Source organism: Asparagus officinalis, chromosome 5, assembly GCF_001876935.1.
Source record: "Asparagus officinalis chromosome 5, Aspof.V1, whole genome shotgun sequence".
NCBI lineage: Eukaryota > Viridiplantae > Streptophyta > Magnoliopsida > Asparagales > Asparagaceae > Asparagus > Asparagus officinalis.
Genome location: NC_033798.1, coordinates 2,629,476 through 2,651,431, shown reverse-complemented (window position 1 = coordinate 2,651,431; position 21,956 = coordinate 2,629,476). Strand labels below are relative to the sequence as shown.

The following is a 21,956-nucleotide window of genomic DNA, read 5'->3' as shown; positions in this document are numbered from 1 at the left end:
CGGATAGGAGGAGGAGCGTAGATGCATCGGGCTCGTCCGGGGCGCTCGAAGAAGTAGCCGTTAGGGGTTGCCGGCCGGGCGGACGCGCGGGGGTTCGGTCGGCGGGGCGCTGACGTACGGCGTCGAGCAGCTGCTGTCAATGTCGTCGGAGGATGAATGGACATACTCGCTAGGGTTTGGGGTATCGCCGCCATCTAGGGTTTCGCCATTGCTAGGGCTTCGACGCTCCATTATCATAAATCTCTATCCGCTTCCTTCAGCTGAGAGAGAGAGAGAGCAGAGAGAGAGAGAGAGGGAGTTTAAAATGACAGCGAGGGGAAGATGACGTAAGCATTTGTTCCCGTATTGCCCCCAATATCTCCTCATAATGTCGGAAATGCTCTTTCTTGGAACTGAAGACGTTGGAAGGGTAAATTTGAGAAGCCGTATTCATCAGTTTCTGGTCACTCACCGGTGTGATCAACGTCGTTACTTCGAGTTAGGACAACGCTTAGCTCCAAAGTCAACTCCCTTTAAAAATATCCCGTCAACGGCCAGAAGGAAAATCTAATGGAGGGCGGGGTTAAAAGTTGCACGGAGAAGGCTGAAGCGCGATAGTGATTTTGATATTAGTTGGTAGTTTTGACTCGGAGATGGTGATCATCCAAGGCGCATTAGCATGACGTGCTCCTTTTATTCGAATCGGAGTTTAAAACCAAGGTCAGTAAACTTTTTCAACTCTTTTAAAAGTTAAAAAAAAAGTAGCAATTGTGTGCCTGCCCTCGTCACTACAATTATAGAGGACTTGTCTATCTCCTTCAATACTTTTAACGGTTTACAGAGTCAAATAAATTCACCCAGGGGTGGATTCACAACAAATAAGACTACAAGGGGTCCTTTTACGAGACAAACAGAACTACACGAGGCATATTTGCAATTGGTCCATACTAAGGAGGGATTGTTCGCAATTCACCCTTACCTGTATAATAAAGGGGTGTTTGGTTCAATTTCTACAAATTATAGGAAATGTTTTTCACCCAAAATATGATTTCATTGTATTTCTTAAAAAAAACTATAGGAAAAGTTTTGAGAAGTTAAAAAGTATCAAATTTTTTATTTTTTTACTTTACTTGTTTGGTTCAAAATAAGAAAATAACCCATAACTTTATAGAAAATAGCAAGATTTCCTATAATTTGCAGAAATTGAACCAAACACCACCTAAATTTATAGAAAAGTGTCAAATTTATAGAAAAATATCAATGTGATGTCAGATTTCTGGGTGATTTCCCCCCATTTTGAGAGGAAATTGATTTCTGTAAATTTTGATACTTTTTTGTACCTTACAGAAAACATTTCTGTAAATTTTTTTGAACCAAACAGAATTTACGGAAATCTACAGAAAATTTTTAATTACAAAATTACTATTGTTAGATATTCTAAGAAAAATTTTCTATAAAATTGTGCAACCAAACACCCCCGAACCAGAGAGGACTCGTACGCGAGAGGACCCACCAGTCCAACCAATAGAAAAGGAACCCGTCATCTAACAGCAAATAAACGGGGACGCAACTTAACAAGCAGCGGATCCCTCGGTGGCGGGAACTAAACGGTAAGGTTGCCCGTTTACGAAAATACCCCTCATCTTGGTAGGGAGCGGGATAACCTCAAGAGGGGGGGCCCGTGGGCTCCGGCCAAGCGGGTGAAACGTAAGGGCAATTCGGGAAATTGGTGTGTGTGTGGGGGTGGGGGCAGAGAGAGGACGGCACGTTCGTCGGTCGGTGCGCGATTGTCAGAGCTGAGAACGTGGTAAGTTTCTGCGCTCGCAAAGTTGTAGCCGCATGACTCCACCGACCCTTTTTAATGCACCGTTTTCGATGCAATTAAAACATGGGTTTGCTCGTAGCTGGTTCATATCGTGTTCTTTTTGTTAATTGAGATTACATTACACGGAGCTTAATGCAATTAAACATGGGTTTGTTTTTGGTTAGAAAGTTCTAAGCGATGAAGTTGTTCAAACTAAACATAAGTAAATTAGCTGCGTTCCGATGCCCTGAAGTATAGTGCAACTAAACCAATGAAGTTATCATGACTAATTGTTCACCCTCTCATTGGCACCTCTTTAAGATTTACAAAATTTTAAAGTGTACCCTAGCAAAACTCTTATAAATGGGACGTAGCCTCCTCTTCTGTACAGGGATCCAAAATATGGGACCAATAAGGGGACATGTGAGGTGTCCCCCTCCTATTGCATAATGAGCTGATCATCCCTGGACACCTCACATATCCCCATGTTGGTCCCATATTTTGGGTCCCTGTAGCAAAACCAGACAGGAACACTGCTAAAGTTAATGCTCTAACAAACACCAAACTTGTGTTAATATTGACAGCAAGCAGTTGTACTAACCAACCACACTACATCTATAACCACTTAAAGAGTGATAAACGCTAATAATTTTGGGTAACATTTTGTGTTTCTCGTCAGGGGAAAGGAGAAGAAAAAAAAGGATTTGTAGCTGTTGAAAGTAGTCCAGTACCCCACTTGTTCAATTCAGAACCATCTAAGCTTTCAACGACTTAACTTTACTTGGAGACGAGATCCTCCAAATCAAAAATATGAATTAAGAGACGAGAAACATAATTATTTGAACCTTACATTTGATACTAGGAGAGGCATCCTATCATCAAGCAATCATCAAAATGCTCCTCCAGCAACCAAGAAATTTACAATCTCCCCCTCTCAGTCTCCAATCCTCTGCTTCAAAAGCTTCAATCTCATGAGCAAGAAGGGGCGGCTTTCATCAAGCAATCAGCAATCACTTCGTCGACCAAGGAATTTACAATCTCCTTCTCAATCTCTGCTCCCGCTTCAAAAGCTTCGATCTCATAATCCACCCACTTACCCAAATGGCTACTCATGTCCTTGTCCACGACTTCATCCGCCATCCAATCTCCCATACTGTTCCATCCCGAAATCTCAGCGTATATTTCTTTTGCCAAATTTTCTTCGTTGACGACTGCTGCACCTTTAGACCATGATTTATACCCAGTCCTAAAGTACCTGCTGCATTTCAAATCCAGGCACTCATCGACGCAATCAAATAGCGTTTTTCTCCTCAACCTACCGTCTTTGTCCTCCACCCTCCTCTTAGCTTCCAACTTGTCGAAGAGAAGTGGGTTCAGTTTTTCTCCAGCGAGAACCTTGGAGGTTGTTGCACTGTTGAATACTATCTCCTTTATGTAATCTAATTCATGGTTGCTTGATTTTGTATGGCTTGCGTTGTTAATTTCTGATGCGTCTGAATTTTCAGTTAGTGTAGAAGAGGCAGAATCTGACAACTCTGTTTCAGCTACTGAGATGAAGCTCATGTTGTTTTGGGCCTGAATGGATGATAAACATGTCTTGCCGCCTGGAAAAAAGAAAACATACAAGTGTTCAGAAGCAACGGACATAAAAGAAAGGTGAATTTAAATACGGAGTGACCATCAGCAGTAGTTCTATTGTCGCAGATGGGACCCATGTACTACCCTCCAATTGCAGAGGTCTATTTGTCAAAGAACACTTCTCTTTTTCCTAGGGTAAAAGAGTCAAAAAAAAAAAAAAAATTCATTCAAGATGGCTATCTGCAGCTATTTACCTAGAGGGTCTATCTACAATTAGGCGATAGTAGAGGGGGTCTATCTGCAATTAAACATTGATACAATAACCTATTCATTTGAGTTTTACCATTAGTGCCGTCCAAGCTTTCAGTCAAGTTGTAGCTTTCATTTGAAAATGATGCTTCAAGAACGGAGAAGGGACTCAAATTTTCCTGGTCAAGCTCCTTTCGGGCATCACTGCTACTGCTACATTCCTCCTCTCCCTGAAAAGAATTGACAACTGCAATTATTAGGATCACATTGTGAAACAACACTAAATTTACATCCAGGGATTGGTATAAAACCCATAAAACCACTTGCATTTTAATTATTTCTACTTGTGCAATTTAGAGAACAAATTGTTCAAGCAAGAGCTTTCAGTTTATAATTCAGTTTATAATCAACAAAGAACACACGGTAGTAATTTTACAGATAAAATAAAATACAAGGGCACACACACAGTTATGTACTAGATGAGGTCCTACGAAAACAAGAAATACAGAAATAGTATACATATATGCACTTGACTTTATATGGAGGTTGTCAAGATAGTTTTATTATTATTATTTTTTTTTGGTTGTGCTAGAGAACAACATTCTTCGCATGGGAGAGCACAAATCTTCATGCCAATGAGGCTGTAGTTTCTCTCAAAGACCATCCTGCTTTATGAAGGTAGATACAAATTTCTTCATACAATTGCGTAAACACATTTTCCCTTGAAGAATAATCTTATCAATGAATAGATGCAAGTTTCTCTTAAAATCAGGGGCATGTGCCGTATTTATGAAGTGGATGTGCCAGAGGCAAATTCTTAACACAATTGGGACACAATTTACCTAGACATGCGATCCTCTTAAATATGTAGAAGCATTGATGTTTAAGAGTCAAGTCAGGTAGCTATTAGGCATTTGTTTTATTAGGAGATTGTTATTTGTAATGGTAGATAACACATCCAACGGTGACTGTATAACTTGTACATGGCTAATATCATAGTAAAATTTGGAATGGTTTTTACCAGTTTGTGCTCTGCATCAAATTTCACATGGTATCAGAGTCCCTACCAACCATATCTCATATGATAAGAGCCACATCACTAGCTGGCTTCTTTCATGGAGACTTAGTTTATTATGACCTTTCCCACACAAGTCCCACACAAGAGTTTGACTTGTGTATTGTTCAGTTAGGTTCCACAACCCACTTCTGGTTTCAGTTCTGGTATCGGTTTCAGATACTAACACCTTATGCTAGGTAGCTTGTATGCAGGTTTTGTCAGTTTCAGGAGGTTTCATTTCTAGTTTCAGTTTTGGATGATTCATCAATCTCCAAATAATACAAGCTGGCTCCATGGTGAGGCATGGCAATACCATCTATAAGTACATAATCACTATGTGTGTGGTGTGTGTGTGTGTGTATTTATATACACGCACTCGTGCACACAGATGTATACATATATAAAATGTATCTCTTATGTCTGTTACACTTTTGGGTAGTAATATATTCATGCAGTATGAACATATTATATGAAAGGTTTTAATGGTTGTGAGGAAAACTAGTGAGACACGCCTTACGATGTGACAAGTAAAGTGGACTCCACCTCATGTATATCTCTTGGTAGTTCATTTTGCAAAATGAGGTGCCACCTCATACCTTTTTTTCCAAATATATAAAGGTAATCGTATGTATATAGTTATCTATATCTAAATGTATATATGCACTCATGTCACCATGTCATATACTTTCTGATTACAATTACAATGTATGAACACCTTTGCTAATGAAAAAAAAAAATTCTTAACCTGTTTCAAATGGTAATTGCTGAAATCTGGATGAAAACGTGGACTTGTCGTGATAATAACTGAAACTGCTAAACTGCTTTTTTATAGCATGTGTCAGACTGACTAGCACAGAAAATAAAAAGGACAAGGCAAATGACAACTTCTGACAAGTGTCTTATTTTTTTGTTTTCGTAAAGCTTGCTATGACAACAAGAACAGAGTTTTCCCCAAACTTTTTGGGTTGGTTACATGAAACCTATTCTCTTGCAGTTCTGTGTAGAGTTGTCTCCTTCACTAAGTTAACAACTATTATATCCTTCTTAATTGCTGTTAGTCAAGCTCCCTTACCAATTTGGGATAAAGGCTTTGTTTTTCCCTTTGCTTTGTTTTTCCCTTTGCTTTTAGGCCAATAAGATGAATAACTACAAGCAGAACAAAAAATGTAGTATTTAATCAGCCTAGTACAATAGCAAATCACAAAAATGCAGCCATATGTAAATCATTTGATGGCTACCTATACTTATTGAATAATTTTTCTAGACAGACCATAATCTTACAAATGATCAATATAAGATATGTCTGATCAATTGCTTTCTAGTTTCTAAACTGGCTAATTTTATAAGCAACACCAGAGCTCATCTTGTCAATACATATGACAAACGAATATGGGCTTAAAACACACATTAAGGTGGAGAAATGAGAGAATTTTAGCAATCAATAAGAATTCAGTGCACAATTAATGTAGGTCTAATCAATTCCTTTCTAGTTTCTAAACAGGCTAATGTCACGAGCAACACCACATTGAGCTCATTTGTCAACACATCTGACAGATGAATATGGGCTTAATGTACTAAAACACACATTAAGGTGGAGAAATGAGAATTTTGGCAATCAATAAGAATTCAGTGCACGATTATTGTAGGTATTACAACAGTCAGCAACATTTGAAGAGTTCTCTGAGCAATATATGAATTTATCTACCTAGAAGAATTCATGCCCAGAATTGACTCGAAATCGAGTGGTAAATTTTATTATATTCTTTTTTTCTCTTGTAAAAGAATTTAATTGTCATGGAACATGTCCACAATTTAAAAGCATAGTATGTATGAAATGCCTTAGACTACTAATCTCAATGGATGTGGAAGATCATTTTGCATATCAGTAAACTTCTTTATGTTTACTTATGAGAACAGTAGGTTGTCATGAAATAGGAATGGCTCAGAACTACATATAAACATAATGTCTCAGTCAAATCAAAAGTCAGAAAGATCAATCACCTAAGTTCTTTGGGAGAATGAGAAAGTAAAATAATTATGGTGAAAAAAAATAAGTTCACTAGAAATTACATGTCTTCCTAAATGAAAGCTGAAAGGAAACTTTCAATTTTTTCCAGCACACCAATTTAGACATTCTCAAAGAAGCGGGTGGCAATTTTCCTTGTTCTTCTTCCAGTTTGCCAATATATCTAAAGATAGTTTTGCATGCAACTGGGATTCAAACACTGACTTCCAAATTTGTGCAATAGCCAGTGATAGCTTTTCACCCTATAATGAATAACAATTAAACAATTTCCTACCTTTTCGTTTAGTGAGTAATAAATTAATTTTTTATAATAAATACCTACTCGGGATAGCTGAAATTCCAGAACATATGAAACGTCTAAAGGAGCTCCTAAGAGATTAAAAGTTTTGGACTAAGTTAGAAAAGAAAATTTATACAAAATGAAAAAAAAATCTAGTGTGAAGACCAGATCTGACAGATATATGAAAGTGCAATGTACCTTCAGCGTGCTCACTCCATACTCTTGACCATTGATTGAAGAAACACCATAGCCAAATATGCTACCGGGTTTATAGCTACATGAATTTTGCTGGAACTCCTTTTGATTTTCCACTGTGGAAGTGTCCGACGTAAGATCAGATACCGATTCTTGCGAGTCAGACGAGGCTGTAAAACTACGTTCTTTGAGAGTGCTGCTAGAAGATGGCTCCATCCCAGAAGTTAATTCTCTCAATTTCTGTTCCAAGAGAAAACTCAAAGCATCACCACTTATCACGTTCAGACCATGTGAGGTCAGTTTCTTATCATTTTCATCTTCATCCTTCATTTGCTTATGAGTATCAAAGCAATACATGTTCCCATTATCCAAATTTTCCACCGCTTGATTGGAAAACCTACTTCCTGATACTGGTTTTATCAGAGGCGAGGTGAATGTAAATGACACTACATCCGCTCCATCACTTCTATTATCTGCTTTCCACCTTGAACTTGAACGCTCATCTATTACAACATTGGACTGGACACGTTTTTGATGCCTTTCCACCAAGACATTATCTACAAACCCATTTTTCTCAGAGATAAAACCCCGTTCTATCAATCTTTTCTTTCGAGGAAAGTCCTTATTACTTGATGATGATCCTTCCCTTTCAAAGTCCATGGTTTCTACACATTCCTTCCTTTGGCCAACTCTGGAGTTTCCAGAGAATTTATTAAAAGTCTTGTTCTTTGTAGAAGATGAATCTCCTGCACTAACTTTTCTACCATGCTGATTATACATTGAATGCTTTGAAGATAATTTGCCTTTGTTCGACATGCAATTCTGCTTTTGATTGTTTTGCCTGAGAACACCTGAAGCATTGGTCGATAATGGCTTCTTCTGCTGCTTATTCTTTTGATTGTTTTGTTGGCTCTTGAAAGGTGGGTTAAAACTGCACTCATGCTCTTTTTGGTCTAATGAATTCCTAGAGGATGAGCTTAATCCCTCCCTTCTCTGGACATTAACTTTAGCCTGGATCGCCAAAGAAATGGATTTTCCCTTACCCTTTACATCAGCTAGATTAGGTTCACGAACATCTGGAGACCGTCTCAATGCTGTACTGTCTTCCGAACCATTCCAACTTTTGTTCAAGGGTTGCCCTCTAAGATACCTAAAATCAGTTGAATCTACAGGAGTTCTGGCAGATTCTAGAATCCTCAACGTTCTTTGAGACTGAGGAACCACCATGTTGTCCTTAGAATCACGAAATCTCAAGGGAACAGAAGATGGTGCAAATGACGAAACTTTCGTCCTGGTACTTGGCTGATTCCCGGGATCAAGTATCTTCGCAGCTGCCTCCATTATATGAGTCGCATTTCTAGCAGAGATGAAGCCGGGGTTTTTAATGGGTGACAGCAACTTGTGATGGGTTAATGGGAGAGACTTTGCGGACCTCGGAGGTAAAGTTTCTGTCTGAAACCTCTCAATTGGGCTGCTTGGCATCTTTTGAGCCCGCAACTCCATTGGTCTCCTAGCGTATCCATCGGCTCTGTGGACTACATGATTGAACCGATCATTAACGTAAAACTCAGGACTTGTTTTATGGCTTTGTTTGTCTCGAAGAGATCTTGTGTCGAAGAATGGTGTGGAACTAGGTTCAGATGCACCTGATGTGGGCATGGAATCCAATCCCATAAGACGAGCTACTACTCCTGGGGCCCTTAGGGCAAATCCTTCTTCATCAGTTATTGATGATGCACAACTATAATCACTACTTCCCTTAACACTAGATACTCCTACAACCTCATCATCATCATCAACCTACATAATTTTAATAAATCTAGTAAATATAACAATAATGATGAAGCCCTATCACTCAACACAGGAAAAATAATACACACCAAACGCAGTCGTGATGCTGCCAAATTATCCTGGCTTCTCTTCTCTTGTTTCGTGCTCTCTGCAAAAAACAACACGGTATTACGTTTCAGTAACCAATGAAAGAAAGAACTCCAATGATCACTCGTGTTGTTCTCGATTCTATACTCAGCCTTAGCATTTGTAAAACTATTGGCTAAAGATTTACCTGGTGAAACAGTTCCACTGGAGAACAACTTCTTCCGGGATTTTCTGTTCCAATCAAACAGATGAAAGAAACCCCCACTCTTCGTGCCTCCTTTATCCGCACCCATTCGTACTTTTTGATCGATGAAGCCTCAATTACAGCTAAACTCCCTTAAATCATGTTCAAAATTTATCTGTAGACAAATACAGCAAACATTAGCCCACTTCCGTTCATCATATTGTACGAACTAAACGCAGGCAATTTCACAGCAAAGCCTTAACTTTGTGAGACTATAGCGCAATTGAACTAAATGCAGGCAATTCATCAAACTATTTACAAGCACAAATCTTCAGTTTAAGGACCACTGGCTCCAAACTAAACTTAATCTAACAAATGTACGCTCTAAAAACGCAAGATCACCCAAAAAACAAGAGGAAAACCCATTGGAAAATTAAGAAACACATAGAAAAGTACATGATAAAGCAATCTAGTAGTTGCTATAAATCAATTCACGTTCCATTCGTAATCCCAAAAACCCTAATTTTAGCAACTAACTGAAGTCACCTTAAAAATAAAACCCTAAATTTGGGCTACGGATTCGAACCTCGACACTGAGAATCAACGCCTCCGGCGAGATCGAATGGTCGTTGCTGAAGCATTAGGGTTAGGGTTAGGGTTTCGCAAGGGGAAAGCGAAGAGAAAGCGATCAGTGAAAAGAGAGCAATTGAGTGGTGCGTAGTTGAGAAAATTAATGGGGGCAGAGAGAGAGCGATTTAATTTCCAAGTGTGTAAATAAAATAATGTTGTGTTCCAAATAATAATATTTAAAAAAAATAAAATAGCAAAAAAGTTGGAGGGGGAAAAACGATAAACTAACGTCTCTCTTTTCGCCATTTCAAATTCCAAACGGTGTTGGGCCCCAGATCCGCTGTATCAGTCACCGCTGTTCCATGACGCGTCTCTCAATTAATAGGCGGGGGCCACTTACGAAGCCAATATCTGTGGCTTTTTGTGCTGGTTGATGTTTTGGATCACACAGCGGGTGGTTTTTAAACGGGATTTTCCCGTTGGAGGTGAAGCACGATGAGGTGTTGGTGGGCCCGCGAGCTCTTAAAGCTGGATCACGGCCAAGCGGTTGTCATTGGGCCCACTTTTTGGATCCTGGGGGTATATTGATGATGAGAAATCTCGACCGTTGATTCTTGTAATTCCCGGAAGTGAGATTCAAACTTTGCTAAATTGGATAGAGTTTAAAATGGAGTTGGTAGGAAATATTTAATATCAGCCTTCTGGTATTTTATGGGTTAGGAGATCATTTAAGACAAAATGTACTCATAATTGGTGTGAAAAAATTAGACATAAATTGGAGATTTGGGAGAGCAACATTTCAACACCCCGGTTTTGTTCATCTAGTTGGGGGTTGTTTGGTTAAAAAAAATTCTCTTGAAAGCCCTCCAAAGTGTCACTTCTTTGGCAGCCTTTAAGCAAAAACGCCTCTAAAAAAGAGGATTTTGCTTGAAAGCATGCCAAAAAGTGACACTTTTGGTAGGCTTTCAATAGTGACTTTACCCTCAAAAACAGGGAACCAAACGGCCCCTTACTAGGGGTGTTAACGGAGCGGATACGGCTCGGATATGGTACTTACCATATCCATATCCGCTTACTCATCTCGGAAACGGATACGGATACGGATATACGTCGGTAAGAAAAATTCATATCCATATCCGCCAAAATCGGATACGGTTACGGATATAGATGCGGATATATAAACGGATATGCATGTGGATACAAAAAGGATATGAGAAAACTAGATAGTATTTAGAAAAATATAGTCATGTGATACAAAAAGAGTTTGTTAATATGTTCATTATGATTGAAAAGCTAAGATTAGACATCTTGATCATCAAAATTAACCATAAATCCATAATCTAAGAATCGAAACTATCGTAAGAGTATTACTAATATGTATTCGGATATTTTCGGATACGGATACGGATATTTCACAACAAAACCATATCCGCAACCATATCCTATCGGTTATAGATTTGAGTAACCATATTCGTATCCTAACGGATACGGTTACGGATATTTTCTCGGATACGGATACGGTTTGGCACCCCTACCCCTTACACTCTTGGGTACCGCTTGGCAAAGGGTTAAGTGAGGGGTTAAGGAGGGTTCTTAACCTGCCAAACACAACAAATCTATATAAGGGTTAAAGTGAGTTAACCCTCCATAGTTTGCCAAACATAAAAAATATAGAAGGGTTAAGTTAACCCCTCTAGAGGGGTTAAAATGAGTTACCCCTCAAAATGAGGGGTTTACTAATACTCCTATTTAGATGGAATAAGACTTAACCCTTCTAATTATAAAGAAAATAGTCAAAATCATTGTTATTCCCAAACACTAAAACTGATCATAAGTCTAATTATAAAGAAAATAGTCAAAATCATTGTTATTCCCAAACACTAAAACTGATCATAAGGACTAAAATAAAACTTATTTATATTCCCAAACACTAAAACTGATCATAAGGACTAAAATAAAACTTATTTAACGGGTTAATAATTTAGTCATTCGGGGTATGACTTTTTATCATGGGGTTATCACGGGGTTGATATTTCAGCGTGTCGTTCTTTTCGGCTCAGATTTTGTATCATACGGATCACTCTGATGAGATTTGCACTCCTTTGTAATACATCAAAGCGAGATGATAGAGCTCTACCATTCAAATAATCTGATTCCAAATTGATCTGTGTTTCGATTTGATTTTATAAATTATTAACAATTTACTTGAGAGTCGTATATGGATCATCACAATCGGTAACCTAGTCGATTTATGTAGTCTTATTCTTTACCTATCATGCATTTAATCATATTTTGATATGTTCAAACAGTTTGATTAAGACCTTAATGGCATTTCTATATATGAACAAATAGTACATTGAATTCGCTACACGTGCCATAAGAAAAATTACCAAACAAGTTTTTATTAGAATGAAAAGTAGGCACATTACATCTAAAAATTAAAAAAATTTACAAATATCATAAAAAAATATTGGATTGATGACCCAAACTAGTAGGAATCTGATAAGGACTTTGAATCTGAGCATGGATCTAGATTTTTTTTAGCAAATGACTAAATTTATCCTACAAAATTTACAGTGGATCCTAAATGCATTTTATTTGGTTTGATCCTAAATTTAGCTCCCAATCAAACTCTAGAAAAAGAAGGCACATGATCACGCATGTGACCATGATTTAACATGATATATATCATAATGAATAATGATATTGATAGTTCATAGATCCCATAGATATAGTACATGCTCATGATCTAGCATCACAACTAGTCTATGGTATTGAATCCCTCCCATGTGTTTCAATTATTTTTGGATCAATATTTTTAAGTGAGTAACTATGACTCTTTCCAATAATTCAGTTCATACTGTTACAAAAAAAAAAAAAAAAAACACAGTTGTTTAATATACGAAAAAAAAAATATACTTAGCTCATACATAACTATGGATCAACATGTGTGTTGTCTTCTGAAGGTTTTATTAGAGACACATGAGTGCAAATTATCCTAAACCAACCCCAATTTGATGCCAGAGCTCGACTAAGCACGATGTATTAGTAATAATTATTATTGGATAAGATCTTGATTAGGTTCGTCTTCATTGAACATGTGAGCAACTCCAGCTTGTACAGAAAATCTAAAAATAATTCTGAAATCTGTTTGCAAAATGGTAAAATAAAATTTTCTAAATTGTAACATACAGCGTTCTAGGACAGTAAACATGGTGATTCAAAGAGACGAAGAATAAAACGCATAGTACTCCTTTTTTCAAATCATACATACTGTGAACTAAAGCCTCCTGCATGAAATTTCTACTGTAACATATATAAGCCTAATGCTTGCATAAATGACAGTTGACATGCGTATCAACTTGGTATCATCACTTCCTTGATTGCTTCGTCTGTCTCCGTTCGTGTCGAGTACCAGTCTCCGCCATCGACGCCCTTCTCTTCATTCTAATTTTACCTCTTGTGTCTACACATCGATTGCTCAAATCACCAGAATTAACCCTCTCTCTAACTCCATACCCAGCTTCTGATTCCAGGCCTCTACCGCTCGATGAATTACGATTACCATCGCAGTTTCTGATGGAAGTAGTTTTCTCTGGCTTTCGATCCCCACAAGTAAAGCTCTTTCGCATATCAGCTCTGTAGTTCTCAAGGTTAGCTCTCTCGGCGTTCACATCGACGAGGACTTGCCTCCTTCGACACCGAGAGCTTGAGTTCTCCTCCGCTGGAACCGCGGGCTTTTTCTTCTTCTTGACGTAGGATTGGGATTTCACATCGCTCGAACTCGCGACGTCCCTACGATCCTTACGGATTTGCTCCATGAGCGTCATAATGTTCCTTGGCGCGTACATTATGGGAGGAACAAGGGGGCTTGGGTTCTGCGGACGCGGCTTGTTTTGCTCATGAACACGCCTGAGTACGGTTGGTGCAGAGAAAATGTTTTCCTTTGGTTTCTTACCGTCCTCCCTGCATATATTTTATCAAAAATGTAAGTTTTTTTTCCTCCAGTGATAGAAAGATTTCTGAAATATTAATTATGAACTGAAAATGCTGGGGGGAAAAAATTTGAGTAGCAAACAATCCACTGGCTGAATTCTTAACACCCTAAAAACTATTTTTTTGTTCCTCTGATCAAGATTAAAACCAAATGGGCGATCAAAAAATCAAACCTGAGGACCGAATTATTCTTCTCTAGACCCTGATCGAGCTTCCTCCAATCAACCCCTTTCTCCTCGAGCACGACTTCTCTTGGCCTTGCAGCCCCAAATGGATTGGGTTTCCTCTGTTTTTGAGCTTCTTCTTGCTCTTCTCTCTCCACTGCATCGGCCCATGAAGAGCTGAAGCTAGCTTTTTTCTCGCCCCCCTCCATTTTTGGCCGCCTCCCCTCTCTCAGAATTCTTGATATCTGTCTTTCTGTCTCTAGGCTTTTTGTTGTTTGGATTCGATTTGTAACGGTCGCTTGTTTGAAATTTGAAACTGCAACGGTAACTTGTGTTGATATAAAGAGGGGATTTCTCTGATTTTTATTTCTCTGACATGCCCGTTACTTGAATGATGCAATGAATTCTCATGTGGGCCTGAACAAACGTCAAAGCCGATGAAATCAGCTCCGTGGGCCGACTAACAAAAGTGAGCGTCCCAATAGCAGCCCAAGCATAATTTCACAAAACCCCTCAACTATGAAGGAGGTTTGCACCAACCCCACCCCCACTCCTGGCGGGCAAAGGGGGGAAAAACCGAACTCTTAGGGGCCAAAAAAACTTTCTAGATTTAGGGGGTGTTTGTTTCACCAAAAATTTTGGCATTTGATATGGATTACAAGTTTTGGAATCAAAAAGTGAGTTTTTTTTTGTATTTTGGGATTTCATATATGGTGTTTGTTTTAATTTTTTTTTAGAATATTGAATCTCAAAAGTGCAAAAAGTGCCTAATTTTTAGAATTTGTCAAATCCTCTCAATTAGAGAGGATTTTGACAAATCCCATAAATGGGTGTGCTTTCTATTAATTGGAGAGGATTTGAGAACTCTCAAATTTATCCTTTTGTGGGAGGTAACCTCATCAAGATAGCATATTCATCATATTACAAGATTTTGGCATTTGGTAATGCTACAATTTGAGTTTGAAACAAACAATATTTTAGAAATCCCAAATATTATAAATTGTAGTATTCCAAATCCCAAAATATTAATGAAACAAACAATATTTTAGAAATCCCAACTCATAACAAAATACCTATGAATTTTAAATCCCATGGTGAAATCCATATCCTAAAATTATAGGATTTGAAACAAACAACCCCTTATAGTTTTCTCATCAGACCCTACCAATAATTCAGGAATAATTAAAATATCTTTTAAGTCATTTGCCACTTATAGAGAAACATACCCTCCTCCCCTCATTGATGAAACTTTTTCTCCTTAGAAAAATCTAGCTACTGCCAATTACAGGTGGCTGTGAGAAAATTTTGAAGTTAAGGTGGATTTTGTGACACCCCTTGAAGTTCAAGGCCCATTTGTGAGGGGGGGGGAATTCACAAGATTCTTGTGCAAAACCCCAAAGTTCAGGAGCTTTTCGTTTCAGTTTGAACAATCTCTTAAATGGGTTAATTGCATATTAGTCCCTTAAATCATCCATAATTATAAATTAGCCCCTTAAATCTCCATATTTGCTCACTAGTCCCTCAAACCTACAGTTTTATTGCAATTACTCTCCTCTATTACTTTTTGTGTTATTTTCTCTAACATTGTTAGGTTAGACCTTAACTCAACATCTATAATTACCTAAATACCTCCAACTTATATAGGGTGGAAACTTTAGACAATTATATATGGTTTAGAGTGAATATTACCATGAAAAAAACTCTAAAATGGGTTTGAGGACGCCCTTGACTGTTGAGGAAGAAAAACTTTTTGGCCCCGTTTGGCAAAGGGTTTAATGAAGAGGGGTTAAAGAGAAGAATTAATGTACTTAGCCCATTTGATAATCCGAAGGATTAAATTATTAACCCGTTAAATAAGTTTTATTTTAGCTCTTATAATCAATTTTAGTGTTTGGGAATAACAATGATTTTGACTATTTTCTTTATAATTAGAAGGGTTAACTCTTATTCCATCTAAATAGGAGTATTAGTAAACCCCTCATTTTGAGGGTTTAACTCATTTTAACCCCTCTAGAGAGGTTAACTTAACCCTTCTATATTTTTTATGTTTGACAAATTATGGAGGGTTAACTCACTTTAACCCTTATATAGATTTGTTGTGTTTGGCAGGTTAAGAAGGGGTTAAGTCTCCTTAACCCCTTACTTAACCCTTTGCCAAACGATACCTTTGGGTTTGGATGTAAAATAAACGGCTCGTAGGTTTCAACCAACTAAGAGATGGGTTGGTGGGGGTTTATATGAGGGTATACCGGGTAAATCCTCTCATTCCGTTGCAACAAGTTTGGATACATAAAGGAATATGAGAGAACTGATTAAAGTAAACCCAAGAGAAAGGGATAGAAAGGAAGTAGATGGAATGGAATTAGTTGTGTTTGGATAGTCAATAAGGAGAAGAGAGAGAGTATGTTATAATTTGCGTTTGTTTAGGATGGAAAATAAAAAGTGAAGGGATTCTACATGACAATATATAATTTGAAGAATTAATACACATCTATAACCTTTTTTCTCTAACGGCAATATTGGAGTAGTGGAGAAATTTTACTTAAGTTGTGATTCCTCCCCTTCCAATCCGTCCACTTTAGGAGGGTTAAGAAGGTGAGAGAATTTGCCTGTTTCTAACCCTTCTCTCCTATCTTATCTCGGTACTTCTAAAATGTAGCCATACCCCATACCTGACACATGTCATACTCATACCCTACACTTCTTGGACACTCCTTAAATGTATGCATATATTTATTCACATCAGTACTCAATTGCACAATGCATGTTTAATCTAAAACACTCGTCATACATTTCTTGGATATATAACCTACAGTTCACATCCATTTTCGTAACTTGTTGGATAAAGGTTAAGCTCATTTCATCCTTAAGAACTAAAATAAGATTTAAAAGGGTCAACTACATGTATAGGGGCTAACTATGATTATATCTCGTGAGTTTCAGTCATGTCCCCGTACCATACCTTTTACAAATTTACCATGTCCCATAACAATACCCGTATCCGCACCCATATCAGTGCAATGTAGCCCCCCCTCAACAAACATAACCTTACGAGGGTCCGCATTACAACTTCCTAACCTTTTCCCTTGCATCCTAAGAAAACCTATCCAAACTCACTGCAATGACGAAATATTCTCCTCGAAGCTCACATAACAAACCTAGAGGGACAAAACTACAAGAGACATATAGATTTGAGGGGCTAATGAGCAAGTACTAAGATGCGAAGGACTAATTTGTAATTAGGGATGATTTAAATGACTAACGTACAATGACCCCTAAATGATAATTGCTCGTTTCAATAGGTCCAATTTCGGGGTCTCACCCTCTAATTTCACACCCTCTAGCGAATCTCATCCTCTTCCGCTGCATCGTCCCGTGATCGATCTCAGCCGGTTTCAAAAGGTAATTTCTGCTTCCGTCCAAAACCCTAAACATGTCTCGAATTGAGGGTTGAGAGCGCTTATTTTGATAGAATCAGTTCTTTTTTTTTTTTTTGTTCTGGATTGAATTTTGGATAAAATTTGTTTGTCTTAGGTCTTTTATCAACGATTCTTATGTTGAAAATTGTTTTCAGGCCTTGATATTTGCTATTTTGTACGTTCAATAATTGACCGCACGCCCTTAAAAATTTTGGGCGTGGTGAAATAAGGATATCATGCTATATTACTGTGAACTTTAATCATTTTGATTTTTAGTTATATTCTTATTCTTAACATGTCGATTGATTTCCATATCCTGTCACATTGTACCCTTCAATTTTCAAGATTGTTAAATTCATGTGTCTGCTTGGTTTGGTGTCATGAGGGATGAACATGTTGATGAGCAAATGATCTATATAACCAAGTCGATGAGTTAGATGAAGTTCTTGTTGGAGCAATCAACAACAAAGCAAATTGAAGTATAATATGTATGAGGAGAGATTTAGTAAGAGAACCAAGTCGATGAGTTAGATGAAGTTCTTGTTAGAGCAATCAACGACAAAGCAAATAGAAGTATAATATATATGAGGAGAGATTTAGTAGGAGAAGCAAATGTAAAAACTCTTCTTAACTCTTGGTTATTGTAGCTACAGTATTCGGCCTTTTTTTTTCTTTTTCTCTTAGGTAGAAGGATGCATGAATGCCTATTTAAAGGCTTAACAAAGTGTTTCATAATAGAATTTTAGTATGACTATAATTTCTAGAGATAACTAACTCAAATCCTTTTAGAATTATGATTAACTTCAACAGGTTGGGGGAGAAATTAGGTCTAATATAGAGTTGATGGGTTTTAAACACAAGTTAAAAATCAATTTTAACCAAAAAGCTATAACTATCAGGTATTGACCCAAACTCCTATTTAAACTCATCACTCTTTCTTATCTTATCCGATGTGGGACTATACTCACATATTAATCACCTCCACAACTCTCCCTTAATTTGCGAGTATAGTCCAATTCAACTATAATTCAATCTTCCACGGAATTCACTAAGTTTTGCACCACTTCACTCGTGGGCTAACCAATTCACAAACTTTTACACCACTTCACACATAGGCTAACCAGATCATGCATTTAGCACATAGCTATCAAACATCCGTAGGAACTTTCACCACTTCACTCATGGTGATGAACTAGACTATATCACTCCTACGGGCATCCGTGGATTCTCCCGACACCTTTGGTCTTCACATCGAAGATCATCTGTTTTTTTTTAAATTACTTAGACAATGACCTTAGCTCTGATATCACTTGTTGGGGGAGAAATTAGGCCCAATCTAGAGTTGATAGGCTTTAAACAGAAGTTAGGAATCAATTTTAATCTAAAAGCTATAACTATCAGGTATTGACCCAAACTCTTATTTAAACTCATCACTCTTTCTTATCTTACCCGATGTGGGACTATACTCACATATTAATCACCTCCACAACTCTCCCTTAATTTGCGGGTATAGTTCAATTCAACTATAATTCAATCTTCCACGGAATTCACTAAGTTTTGCACCACTTCACTCGTGGGCTAACAAATTCACAAACTTTTGCACCACTTCACTCGTGGGCTAACCAGACCATGCATTTAGCACATAGCTACCAAACATCCGTAGAAACTTTCACCACTTCATTCATGGTGACAAACTAGACTATATCACTCCTACGGGTATCCGTGGATTCTCCCGACACCTTTGGTCTTCACATCGAAGATATCTGTTTTTTTTTAAATTACTTAGACAATGACCTTAGCTCTGATATCACTTGTTGGGGGAGAAATCAGGCCCAATTTAGAGTTGATGGGCCTTAAACAGAAGTTATGAATCAATTTTAATCTAAAAGTTATAGCTATCAGGTATTGACCCAAACTCCTATTTTAACTCATCACTCTTTCTTATCTTATCCGATGTGAGACTATACTCACATATTAATCACCTCCACAGTTCTATCTTCGTCAGTTAACGATCTCAAGTTGTAAAGTTTAGCTGCCAGGGCCTTCAACACTTTTGATGATGATATATCTAAATGTGTCCTCTTTCCTGTGATTATATCAAACTAATTAATTGGACGGGAATGTTAGTTTAGCATCCGCCATCCGATCAATGTTCCCTTCTCGTGAGCCCTTTTGAACATTCATGTTAACTATTCTTTATATTGAGTATCTGAGTTTTCTTTTGAGTTTGACGAATATTTGACTTTCGGTTTATGTCATTTGTAAGATCCGGATAACTACACACATGCAATAGGGTTGATGTACTACATAAACAATACACTCTAAGATAAGATATTATTCATCCACTTATTTGGGTGTCTTTCTCATAGCAATAGCCAACATAATTTTCCAATTCTTGAACACCCCCACTCACCCAACACAACCATGGACGTGAGGACTCGCTACCTGATTCTTCTTAGTTTCAATACTTACAGATAATAAATATCTCTACCCTCTGCAGAGAATATCTGAAAATTATATTCTTCTTCCCTCCAAATGCAAAGGAAGCAAGCCTCCCCATTTTGCTCCTCCTCTCTTCTTATTTCATTACTGAACAATCTACCTCATTTCCAAAGGCTATTTTTTCTGCAATCCGTAATTTGACCATATATGACACCAAATGCCTGAAATGAACCTCAAGCACTCACTGTTGGGATATTCATGTAAAGTATAGCCTCACATTGGATATGATAAGAAAGAGTGATATTTTAATGTTCAGGGGTGGAGTTTATCTCAAAATAGGCCAAAAGATCGGTGTTTTATGTGAAATTTACCCTATTCTTTTTCTATTTGACGATAAATCCATAAACAATGTACTTATGTTACTTATCTATATTTTGTAATTTTCAGGTAGCAAAATGAAGGTGAAGATACTTAACTGGCACGCTGTGGCTTCATGGACGTGGGATGCGCAGGACGAAACCTGTGGGATTTGCAGGATGGCATTTGACGGATGCTGCCCAGATTGCAAGTATCCTGGCGATGATTGCCCATTGATATGGGGTGCCTGTAATCATTCCTTCCACCTGCACTGCATCTTAAAGTGGGTGAACTCGCAGACTTCACAGCCTCATTGCCCTATGTGTCGCCGAGAATGGCAGTTCAAAGGTTAGATTTTTCGTTGTGATATGTGTACCGCAAACTATAACATAGGATTCAGTATATGTTGTTCACTCGGAAGTGCTCTGTTTCTAGCTAAACCTATGGGATCGGTTTTGAGACAAATGAAATGCTTTTTTTTTATTAGTCCTTGATTTTGGAAATGGTTCTAAGAGGGGGAAAAAAATATTTGAGAGGATGCATAATGTCTTATTTCATACTTTACCATACGTATTCTATTTCAGAATAAGTTGTTTACTTAATGTTAGGTAATCTATTTTTTTTTGGAGAGTGTTCTCTTCCTTGCCTCATTTTTATCCTCAATGCCTGCAATAAAAACACATTTTGAGAAAAAATTCCATCTATATACCCCTTACATATATGATATTTTAAAGTTACCCTTACGACAATACCTTCAAATACTCCTGAACCATTAGTTTACCTTTCAGCATAATTTTTTTAGATTTCTAGTGGAGATAAGATAAATGATAATACTTACTAGAATGCAATCCCTAGCATACTGTTGCGATGCGAGAAACACAAAAGTGTGGTCTCTCTTGAATTGCTATCGAACTTTGTGAGTCATCAATGGCTCCATTTTTTTTTTCTCTCTAGTAGTGCAAATGTAGTTGAGCGATTGCAGTCTAGTTATCGCTCCTCAAAGGTAAAAGTCCTATTCAACCCTAAACTTTTACCTTCCTAAAATGCATACAAAAAACCTGAATGTACATACAAAAAGAAAAGAAAAAAGGGTGGAGAAGGACCAGCGTGTTCAATTTCCTATTTTGGGTAAGTTGGTAAATATGAAGACTTGGGTGTCAGATAATGACTATTTATAGACTTAATAATGATCATCAAGTTTAGATTAGAATTTCATGGGTTAGAAAGTATCTAAACAAGTTTTATGATTGAAGTGTTGGGTAATGATCATGTACAGGCTGCCACAGCCAACTCTCTTTATATGCTGAGTCTTAGTTCTCAATTGTGTAGTGCATTGTCATCGGATTCTATTTGTGATGGAGAGTTGGCATTATGCTGGCGCATTCCTTTTCCTGTGTCATCGGATTCTCAATTTCGTCTCTTTTTGTGCTGGATGCGGCTGTAACAGAGCAGCTCTGTTTGTTTGTTTGTTTGTTTTTCTTTTTCCCTTTTATTCAATTTTTAGACTGATCTACTTCCAGTCTTCAGACTTTCTTAACACTGCATTGATTCGGAGTCTCTCTACTGTAAATATATGTGAAGTGATTATTTTTCTAATCATAAGTGTGGCAACTCTAATAGCATAGTAGTTTTTGTTATGTTAGAAATGAATCTTAATCGTCTAAATTAGTAAGTTTTATTCATCACGATCGTTCAATAAGATCCATTTAGTTGTTATTCAGCACTTCTTTAGATGCTGACGTGACGTCTATATGTCATCCCTACTTCTTGAATCAGTT

General features: G+C 37.6%; 3 protein-coding genes across 3 annotated transcripts; 1 reads left to right on the top strand and 2 right to left on the bottom strand.

Moving 5' to 3' along the window:
* Positions 2,504 to 10,003, bottom strand: LOC109840293. Its single transcript, XM_020408869.1, has 6 exons — positions 9,817 to 10,003; positions 9,234 to 9,405; positions 9,049 to 9,107; positions 7,172 to 8,968; positions 3,705 to 3,840; positions 2,504 to 3,387 (listed from the first exon to the last, which is right to left on the bottom strand). The coding sequence occupies exons 2-6, from the start codon at positions 9,337 to 9,339 to the stop codon at positions 2,753 to 2,755; spliced, it is 2,733 nt and encodes a 910-aa protein (XP_020264458.1). The 5' UTR covers positions 9,340 to 9,405; positions 9,817 to 10,003; the 3' UTR covers positions 2,504 to 2,752.
* Positions 12,949 to 14,276, bottom strand: LOC109843641 (eukaryotic translation initiation factor 4B2-like). Its single transcript, XM_020412599.1, has 2 exons — positions 13,970 to 14,276; positions 12,949 to 13,766 (listed from the first exon to the last, which is right to left on the bottom strand). The coding sequence occupies exons 1-2, from the start codon at positions 14,167 to 14,169 to the stop codon at positions 13,172 to 13,174; spliced, it is 795 nt and encodes a 264-aa protein (XP_020268188.1). The 5' UTR covers positions 14,170 to 14,276; the 3' UTR covers positions 12,949 to 13,171.
* LOC109843282 (anaphase-promoting complex subunit 11-like) lies at positions 17,190 to 20,664 on the top strand. Its single transcript, XM_020412210.1, has 2 exons — positions 17,190 to 17,362; positions 20,269 to 20,664. Exon 2 carries the CDS (start codon positions 20,277 to 20,279, stop codon positions 20,529 to 20,531), a length of 255 nt encoding a protein of 84 aa, XP_020267799.1. The 5' UTR covers positions 17,190 to 17,362; positions 20,269 to 20,276; the 3' UTR covers positions 20,532 to 20,664.